We start from the raw sequence: 10,234 nt of genomic DNA on the forward strand, positions 1-10,234 counted from the left end.
GAATTGGGAGTCAAATGGCAAATGCAGACCGTGCAGTGCATGCACACCAGAGCAAAAAATTTGACCCTCATATAGATGTGAACAGGGTCTGAATTGGCGATGACCAACCAGGAACAAGAATTTGGGGTCCTAGCAGAGAGCATGATGCAAGACACTCAGGTTGGAAGTTGCTCCCCTCCCCACCACACTGACATGAAGAGCTTCAGCTGTTGAATTTCTGCCAAGCCGGCTGCTGTTAGAGGCCCAGGAGGAAATGTTACACCGCCTGACTTCAGTCCAATGTGCACTTTCTTGGGAGCAAGTCCTGCTGCGTCTGGCAGGGCTTGCCTTCAAGCCAGCACACACAGGATTGCGCAGCACAGAGGATGCTTAGCACCTGCCACAAGGCGGGTTCTTTGGGCTCATCGCCAACAGCTAAGAAGAGCTGGATTCGTCATTCAGGGTTAATGCTCAAAAGCTTGCAAGTCCCTGATTAAATCACAACAATACAGAGATGCCACTTGATAAAGGAGTCAGTTGGTGTTTGATTTCATTATCCACAATTAAATGAGTGACTTTGGAAGGGGCCACCTGAAATCTTGACATTTTCCAGAGTTATCCCTTTCCCTGGAATTTACTGTCAGTTCTTCACATAGCACCCAGCAGGCTCTTCTTATGTTCTTAGCTAGAAATTGGGGCTTTCGTGCTGTGGCTCCAGCCGCCTGCAACCCTCTCCTGACTGATCTGGTGCTCTTGCTTCCAGAAGCTTCCTCAGACATCTTTTCTCTCTGACGGAGCTTCCTCTGAAGTGTGACTTAGCTGTTTTACGATCCAGACTGAATTTGTGTGATCTGATCTTTTAAAGATTTGCTTTCAAACTGCTATGTATGTGTTTACTTCTATTATATATTTTGTTATGCGATATTTTCACTGTACACTGCAATCCACTTAATGGATTCTTAAATACAGGTAGTATAAAACTGATCCCTCCTCAAACAACTCATTTCTTCCTCTTGGAAGATCTCCTGTTGGAGGTGAAGCTGTAGGCATGAGCTGCCTTGTGCAGAGACAGGCAATCTTGAATCCTGCATTGGGGGGGTTGGGCTAGATGGCCTTCCACCTCCCAATTCCATGGTTCTATCTAGCTCAGTATCAGTTTCACTGACGGGCAGCAGCAGCTCTCTAGAGGGCTTTCCGTAGACACACCAGGGACTGAACCCGAGACCTCTTGCATGCAAGACATCTGCTCTGCCAGCCTGTCCCTTTTATTACCTACATTAAAAACCTGCCTTGATCCTGGTATTTTGGGCCAGGGCCACTATCCAAGCATTGCCAGGACAGATACGCTTTGAGGATGCCCCAGAATGCCAGACCAAGTCCACAGCCCCCCCCCTTTTATGTGGGATATGCTGGTTATAAAAACAGCTTGTTTTAATGGGTCCTAAAATCATAGAATCATAGATTTGGATGGGTCCCCCAAGGGTCATCTAGTCCAACCCCTGCAATGCAGGAATCTCAACTCAAGCATCCAGATGGGCCATCCAGCCTCTGCTTAAAATTCCTGGAAGGAGAGTCCACAATTTCCTGAAGGAGTCTGTTCTATTGTTGAATAGCTCTTCCTGTCAGAAAATTATTTCTGAGGTTTCTTGCTTTTATTTGAATTTCTGCCAAGCCTAACTGCTAACTGCATCTGCTGGCCTCTCTCTCTCTCTCTGCCCCCCCCCCCGCCCCTGCCCACAGCAAGAGGGGGGATTACCACACAGCTCAGGGTTCAAATCCTCACATGAAGCCAGTCTCTACCTCTCAGCCCAACCTGCCTCTCAGAGATTAATAATAATAATAATAATGAGGTCCACAGGAGGTGAGCCCTGGCTACTTATGTACAACATTGACTCATGTGGCTGCCTGCCCAGCCAGAGGAGTGGCTTTCCCGTTCCCTGGAAAATGGAGCTTTGCTCCTCAGGTGCTCCTTTTGAGAAGGCAGTCCAGGAGGAGACACCCTCTCCTCCTCCGCCCCTTCTGCAACTGTTCAGAGTTGCTTGCCCTGCAGACAATATTGGGGCCTTCCTCCTCTTCTTGCTCCTCCTCCATGGGCTCTGCCTCAGTTGCTGTGATGGCACCAGAGATGGGGCTGGGAAGGGGCCTCTGAGGAGGCCCTGGAGGAGGAGATCTGCTTGCAGAAGTCCCTTCCCTGGCAGGTGCCCATTGAGGTGGAGATCCAGTGCAGGAAGGGAGAGTCCTCCTCTCAAGGTCCGTAGCCTGGCTGTCAGAGTCCCACTGCAAGGTCCAGAGCGGGAGACACGCATGTCCCTGGACCCAGGGCTTCACTGCTCCACTCCCTTCCTCCCTTCACCTGGGCTGCTCTCTGCCCCTCGCAGGTTGCGCTTGGCCTCTTTGAGGGTGAGCCACCTTAGTGCCCGGTCAGCACAGACTGTCCTGCAGAGGAAGCAATGAGGCACCTGGCCAAGAAGACTTCTGGGGGCTGCCGACCAGCTGCTTTTTTCTGCTTTGGACTAACCCTCCTGCTGGTGGTGAGTCAAGGGGGCAGGTTGACTGGGGGAGTAACATGCTCTCTAAAAATACCAGGCCTGGGTGGGGGGTAAAAGCTGAATGGAGCCCTTTGGGAGGATGCAGTCTTTCGAGGGGCTGGTGGGTGTTTTTTTTGGGGGGGAGCATCATGGTGGTTTGTGCATCTCCTGGGGATGCTGCTGGTCACTGGGCTAAGCCATGTTGCCCCCAACTAAAAAGCCCCTGCAGGGAGTGAGGAGGGCTCAGTGGGGTTGACTTTGGGGTGTGCATGTGATTGAAAAGGAATGGCGATGTGGGTCAAGAGTGGACATCTTGCCTCTGTGGGGCCTGTTCCTGGTCTGTCCTTGCTCAGCCCCACTACTTGCATTCGCCATCAAGCCAGACAGTGTCAGACAGACGTGCAACCTGAGCGGGGTGGGGTGGGGTCCCATCCTGAAGTTCCCACAAGAACTTACAAAAGACCCATTCAGGGGGGGTGTCTCTCCTTCCTCTGAGGTTTTTAAGCAGAGGTGTCTGGCTATCCGTCTTGGATGCTGTAGTTGAGATTCCTGCTTTGCAGCGGGCTGGACTATGTGAGATATAAAACACCGGCCCCAAAACTCTGGGTCCTGGGACCTTTAAATAAAAATTTGAGCAAAATTGGTGAAGCAGCAAAAAGTTAGTTTATTGATTACATGTATGTTTCTTTCAAGATTTGGGTGTCCCAAAAGCAGGCACACCCCAGTTTAGTAAAACACAAGTTTATATCACCTGTTCCCCATTGGGTGGAGGCACACAGGGGTTACAGTCTTATCAGGACCGCCTAATTAAAATATTAAACTCTCTGCCCCTATTGACATCTCCCATCCCTCTAAATCCAGGGACCATCACTCTTAATTACTTTTAACCAAATAAGGAAGTGTGTTCTCATGCATTTACCCAAGCGATGAAGCCACATCCTGACCACCCCTTAGGCACACATGATTTCTATCTAGTTCTACCCTGCTGAAGTGTCTAAACCACATTCCAGCAGTAAGCCACCCTGTTTTCTAGCATTCTAACCCCAAGCCAGTAAAGATAAGTCCCCAAGCGAGTCTATGGTTTCTGAGTTGTTGCAACATTCTGCTCAGAAGCTGCAACTATTGGAGGCCTTTTGACCTTTTTTATGAAAAAGAGACATTTTTATTCCTTACAGACCAGATGACCCTCGGGGTCCCTTCCAGTTCTACGATTCTATGATTCTATGAGCTGCTTCTTGGTTTGCCTGGAGTGCTCACATTTTGCTCAATAATGTTTCAGGGGCAAGTGAGCTGGGTGCCAAAGGGAATGAGATGTGGAAGAGCCCATCTCTCGGGGAAAGGGGTTGGGCTGGGTGGTCTTCTGAGTTCTGAGGGGGGACCTTGTGCTTTGCTGGCCACTTGGGTGGGGAGGGGGGAAATGCAAAAAGCTTGACTGACTGGTGGAGATGAGAGGGAAGTGCTGCTTAATCTCCCCCTCCAGCCCTTCTCAGCCAGGGTTCTGGATGTGCACATTTAAGGGACACGGCTTCCCCCCAAGGATCCTGGGAGCCATAGTTCACCCCCAACTGGACCAGATTTCCCCTCACCCAAACAAAATCCAGGAATCTTTGAGGGGAGTCGTGTGGTGCCTCTATCTAAGTTGGCAGAAGTTACTTAAACCTCTTCCTTTGGGGTCAAACACACTCTGCAGTGGTTTGCCCTCAGAATCCCTGCTGGATTTGGAGCTTGGAGGAGGGGATTTGTCCCCCTGCTTTCCCTCTCCCTCTGTAGGAAGAGGACTTGCAGAATTGATGGGTGTTGCTGTGTGTTTGGTGTGTGTGAGGAGCAAAGTAAGAGCAGTCCAAATTGGGAGTTAAGATTAAAAATGGAAAAGGTAGCTTTGCTTTAAAAATAAAATCAAAAACTTCCTTACAGTAGCTTCTTGTGCAGGGTCATTTTTTTGAGAGAAAATGTCTCTTGCTCCCTCCCCCAAAGGAAACTGGGAAGTTTGTGTGTGTGTGTGTGTGTGTGTGTGTGTGTGTGTGTGTTAGCAGGAGCTCTGCCTCCGGGCACTCCCCTCCCCTCCTTCCCTTTGGCTCTTCCCAGATCCTTCTTGGAAGACTCTGTTCCTGCTGGGTTGCAGCAAATATAATAAGCGGTTGTTGGGAGTATGATGGATGCTCCTTCCACTTCCGGAGCCGCACCTCAGCCTCAGATGTTTGGATTGCACCTCCCTGCCTTCCATGGTTCACTCAGCCCCACAAGGGCACCAGCGGAGCTTAACCAGGAGATGCCCTGCCCCCCTCTGCCCTGCCCCTCCTTCCTGCAGGGCTTGGGGTCCCAGTGGGCTGGGGAAGGGTCCCATCCTCAGGGTTGGGGGGGTCCGCTGAACCTTGAGGGAGCTCAGCTTTCCTCCCTTCTTGCTTCTCTCTTGACTCATTGCTTCCCGGGGCTAAGGAGAAGCAGGGTCAGCCTGGAATAATATTGAGTTGGATAATGGCTGGTGGGAAAGGGTTAGGCAGGGACCCTCTCCTCTACGCTCTGCTGCCCCCCTCCCGCCCTTCAGACTGCTCAAGCCAGGTAGAAACCTTCTTCTACTAAGTAAGACGTAGGAAACGCCACTAAAACAATTTTGCTTTATCCCAAAGCTGTGGAAACTTTAAAGATATTGCACACTTTATCCAAAAACGGTGTTTTTCTTGACTGAAAGTTACTCTGGCTGCTACTTCGTTCTGCAGCTCTAGCAGCACTTCTTGCAAAGAAACAGCAACGTCTTTTTCTTGTTTATTTCTCTAGGTCACTTCTGTTTTCTTCACTTCTCACTTCTCTTTCTGCCCCCCCCCCCCCAGTCTCGTGCCGTACCCGCCCCATTTACACGATTTTCATCTGTGGCCCCCTTGGAATATCCTGGGGGAGGGCCCAGGGAGCCATATGGCCCCCAGTTGAGAAACACTGCGCTAAAAGATGGCCAGAATGCAGAAGCCTAATACAAAAAGGTCATACAAATCCAAATCTGTCAGGAGCACCCATCCATCTGCCCTTCAGCCTCACTGGAGGCACCTGGCGCACAGAGGGAATAGACACCCCCCTGCGCAAAGCCCGGGTCTGGGGTCTCTCCTCCGTATCCAGCGGGCATCGTGGGGAGCGCGGAAAGACCCGGGGCAGCCACAGGCTCTTCCGCCGCTCTGCTGCCCGCCTGACGGCTCTCCTTTGGTCTCCGCAGGTGCTGTACTACATCATCGCCACCGAGGAGCCCCGGGCCCAGTCGGCGCCCCCGCCCGCGCGCGACCCCCGCCCGGCCCCGATGCCCTCCCCAGACGCCCGCGAGATGCAGGCGCTGCTCCAGCTGATCGCGTGGCCGGCTCCCGCCGAGGCCGCCGACGTGGCGTTCGCCAGCTCCACCAGCCCGGAGAAGAGCGGCTACGCGCTCCTGCACGCCCTGCGCAACTACACGGTGGGCGACACGCTGCTGGTGCGCCTTGAGGCGCGCGACCACGCCTGGCGGCTCAAGCGCTACGGGGGCGACTTCGTGCGCGCCAAGGTGCACTCGCCGGAGCTGAAGGCGGCCGCGGTCGGGACGGTGCAGGACCACGGCAACGGCTCCTACACGCTGGCCTTCCCGCTGCTGTGGGCGGGCGCCGTGCGCGTGGCGGTGCGCCTCATCCACTCCAGCGAGGCCGTGGCGCTGTTGCGCCGCATCCGCCGCTCGCAGCCCTCCACGGTCGCCTTCTCCGGCTACTTCGCGCAGCCAGACCAGCCGGGCAAGGAAGAGGTGACCGAGTGCAACGTCCACCCGCCGCCCGGGCCGGCCTGCCAGTACGTGGACCCGGGCACCGGCGAGCGCTGGTTCTGCGCGCGGCCCCAGGCGCACCCTTGCGCGGCCCTTGTGCGCCACTCGTCGGGGCGCTACAAAAGCGTTCTGGCGCCCAGGCAGAAGGCTTTCTTTGCAAGGTGAGGGGGGCGGCGGGGAGGGTGCCAAGTCGCCCAGGAGGCTTGTTAGACAGGTCTTTCAAAGAGAGAGGTGGGGGTTTTGTTTCTGCTTTTAATAAGGTTTTGTTAAAGCATTTTCATAACAGAGTAAGAGAAAATAAACTAGATGAAAACAAACAGCGAGAGAAAGAGAAGAGAAAACACCAAAGGAAAACAAAAAGAGAAAAGGAAAGGAAAGGGGGAAATGAAAAGAGGAAAACAGAGGGAAAGTAAAAAAGACTTCTTATTTTTCGGCTGTCAGTTACATAAAAGAAAGTATTCAAAATATTCACTCTAGAATGACCTACAACTGGCAATATTTCCCGAAACTTCCAACACAAATGTCATAGATTAATTTGTTTTCCTTTTTACACAAGGAAGGTGTTCTCTAATTATTGTTATTAATAAACGTTAGCAATCGTTTTTCTCTAATCAGACATATCAGCTTTGTTTCCAGCAACTTCAACAACCTCCATATTAAACAATAATAAATACTTCCATCTTTGTCCACACAAGAGTCTCTCTGCTGTAATCATATATTTTAAAAAATTCCACAGTTCTTTTCTAATGTTTTGAATAATTTTTATATGCAGTCGACAGACAAAGAATCAGAAGTTCTCCTTTTTTCTTTCTTCTTTTCTTTCCCTCCTATTTTTCTTTTTCATTTTTTGTTTGTGTTTTTATTTAGATCTGTTTCTTTTATCTTTGATATTCTCAAAATGTATTTGATATTATTTTTTGTATATCCCCACCCCCAACAGAATCTTTTGGAGAAAAACAACAAAGAGCAGGGTGGGGAGGGGAGGGGAGGGGAGGTGCCCCTCCATCTCCCAGGGGCCACCTGGGTGGCTTCGGCAGAGTGTCTCTCTGGGCCCTGACTCCAAAGCCATCCTGTGACCCTTTCGTGTAAAAGCAGCAGGTAGGAAAGGCTGAGAGGAGGCAGGTGGAGGTGCCTGAGGGAGATGCACCAGCACGGTCAGTCAGTAGCCGGAACCAGCTGCTGGAGGGGCTCTGGGGGTCCTTGATGCCCTTTGTTCTTCCCTAGAGCCAGGAGTTTCCCAGGAGAAGCGCAGCCCAGGCAGCAGCACCTGCAGGACCCCCCTTCCCCTCCCCCACTTCTCATTTCTCTCTGTCCACACAGGGCTGTGACAGACCAACCCATCCCAGGGAGTGTGCCGGTTATCCAGGTGCTGTCCAAGCCCCAGCAGGCCATCGGTGAGTTGCCAGGGGGGTCAGTTGCTCCCTGCTGGTTCCTGGTCCCTTTATTACCTGGTCACATATTTCTCTAACATATTTCAAGTCTGTCAATCAAGTTGGCCGGAAATACTTGATAATGGATGTCGGAGACATCCTTTCGAAATGGTGAGTTCCTGTCTCTTTGGACAGAGTGGCACTTTTCGGGCCTGGTGGGAGCTGACCATCTCTCTCCTTTGCCCACTTTCCTGCAGTGACGCCACCCCCTCAGCCGTGCCGCCCTGGCCTTGCCCCCACCAACCCAGCGGGCTTCTACTACGAAGACACCTGGGTTTCCTTGCTGTGTTACAGTCGGCCCTTCACTACTCCAGACTCGGCCCTCAGCTGCCTGAAAGGAAAGATCGTCCACATGGTTGGAGACTCCACCCTGCGCCAGTGGTGGGAGTTCCTGGTGGGATTCATCCCTTGTGAGTGCCTGCTCCCCTGGGGTAGTGGCAGGGGGGACACTTTGGGCATTCAGGTGGAACCGGAGGCAGGGCTGAGCTGAGGAGACCAGGCAAAAAGAAATGGAGGGAAGAGGACAATGAGCAGGGGGGTACGGGGGAGGTCCCATTTGGTCATGCCGGGTGGAAAGAGGAGGAATGGATGGCTGGGGCTAGGAGAAGCATGGAAGGGGCCAAAGAACTATATTTTACCCAACATGAGTCTCGAACCCATGACCCTGAGTGAAAGATTCTTGTGCTCTACCAACTGAGCTATACAGCAACTCTTCAAACCCTGGTCTCTCCAAGGTCTGAGTCCAACACTCTAACCGAGCGGGTTCTCAAAGGGTGTGGGTAGCCATAGTGGGGTAGCAGGAGAGGATAGCAAGTGTGGCAGAAGATTCAAGGGCAATTCGAGAAATACTTAAATTATAGTATAATACAGCATCAAAATCATTTTTTGCATTTGCAGAATATGGATAGATTTTTTTTCCAAATGAGAGCAAGAGCCTCAAGAAATGCTGAGGACAATCCAACTTGGGTTTTCCAACACATTTCTTATTAATGAAAAAGTTTGGTGTGGTGGGAGTAGATTTTTATTCCAAAAGTGCAGCCCAGAGAATAAAGTTTCAGAACTTTACTCCTGAGTTGCAGAAGGTTGGAGTAGATGACCCTTGGGGATCCCTTCCTACTCTGTGATCCTAACCACTACTCTAGCTGCTACACCCCCTGTCCCTGTGAGGGTGGGCAGGACCCAGAGCAGGAGAACCCAGGGATGTTTGGGGTCTGAATCTCTCTCTGTCCCCCCTCTCTCCCTGCCCCTCTTGCCAGCACTCCAGCAGATCAACCTCCACGTCACTTACCAGTCGGGGCCTCTCCTGGCTGTGGAAGCCACCCGGGGCCTGGTGCTGAGCTGGCGTGCCCACGGTCTCCCTCTGCGCACTGGCAAGACCATGATGGCTGACTTGCACTACCTGGCCAACGAGCTGGATGCGCTGGGCGGTGGCCCTGACACCGTGGTGGCCTTCACACTCTGGGCGCACTTCACCACCTTCCCCCTGGAGGTCTATGTCCGGCGGCTGCGCCGGGTGCGGCAAGCTGTGGCCCAGCTCTTGGCCCGCAGCCCCCTCACCACCGTGGTCATCAAGACGGCCAACACCGGCTACAAGTCTGTCTACGGCAGCGACTGGCTCTCCCTGCAGCTGGACCACCTGCTGCGCGCCATGTTCGCCGGCCTGCGTGTGGCCATTGTGGATGCCTGGGCCATGACCTCCTGCCACTACCTGCCCGACAACATCCACCCTGGCAAAGTCGTGGTGAGGAATGAAGTTGCCTCCTTCCTCTCCTACGTCTGCCCGTGAGACTGAGCCAGGAGGGAGAGGGAAGGAGCCCCAGGCGGGGGTCGCCAGATGCCTTGCCACACTCTGCACAGCGGGTTGAAGATCCCCTACAGTGGGGAAAGGGGCCTCCAGAAAAGTGGGGGGCACCCTTTCCCCCCAGCCACAAATGTTATGGGGAAAATGGGGGGACTTTGGGTCCCTGGAGGTCTGCTGTGGTCAGAGATACAAATGGAAGGAAGCAAGGCAAGCTGCTGATCTGTATTGGTCTGTTGCAAGAGACCAGGGGTCGGCAACCTAAGGCCCGTGGGCCACAAGTGGCCCACAGGGGTCGTTTAACCGTCCCATGAGCCCCCCTGAACCGAGCCGCCCACTTGGCAAGTCCCCACACGCTGCGGTAAACTGGTGTAGCGCAGCACGGGGACTTGCTTTCCCAATGCTGGAAATTGCATCTGTGCAGACGCTGGAAACTGTGTGCGCAGATGCAGATGCCAGAAATCACAGGCACATGCAACGCAATCCAGCCCACGGAGGGATCTCTGCTGGAGTGAACCGGCCCAGGCGAGGTAAACCTTGCCAAGCCCTGCAATAGACTCATCCCCGCCTGCCCCCCTTGCAAGGAGGTGAGGGAGCCCTGAACAAAAGCATGTTACAATTTTTAAACCCTCAGAGAGTGACTGCCCTGTCACAGAAAGAACACCCCAACACACATCACCGGTACATCACAAAATTGGCTGCACATGGAAATCAGATCATGCTCAGAGTC

The 10,234-nt window shown here is 52.9% G+C and overlaps 1 protein-coding gene across 3 annotated transcripts in view; it reads left to right on the top strand.

The window, feature by feature from the left end:
• LOC307201939 (NXPE family member 3-like) overlaps positions 1-9,926 on the top strand; it is a 31,453-nt gene extending 21,527 nt beyond the window's left edge. The window contains exons 1-6 of one of the 3 annotated variants that reach the window (XM_079951493.1): positions 1,913-2,229; positions 2,358-2,510; positions 5,710-6,437; positions 7,597-7,670; positions 7,904-8,116; positions 8,963-9,926. In XM_079951493.1, coding sequence (XP_079807619.1) covers positions 2,430-2,510; positions 5,710-6,437; positions 7,597-7,670; positions 7,904-8,116; positions 8,963-9,492 — 1,626 coding nt within the window. In that variant the 5' untranslated portion in view covers positions 1,913-2,229; positions 2,358-2,429 and the 3' untranslated portion in view covers positions 9,493-9,926. Of the gene's footprint in view, positions 1-1,912; positions 2,230-2,357; positions 2,511-5,709; positions 6,438-7,596; positions 7,671-7,903; positions 8,117-8,962 lie in introns of those variants that run through there. The other 2 variants (XM_079951492.1, XM_079951491.1) reach the window with 2 other exon arrangements.
• The last annotated feature ends 308 nt before the right edge of the window (positions 9,927-10,234 follow it).

This window comes from Podarcis cretensis, assembly GCF_951804945.1.
Source record: "Podarcis cretensis genome assembly, chromosome: 13".
NCBI lineage: Eukaryota > Metazoa > Chordata > Lepidosauria > Squamata > Lacertidae > Podarcis > Podarcis cretensis.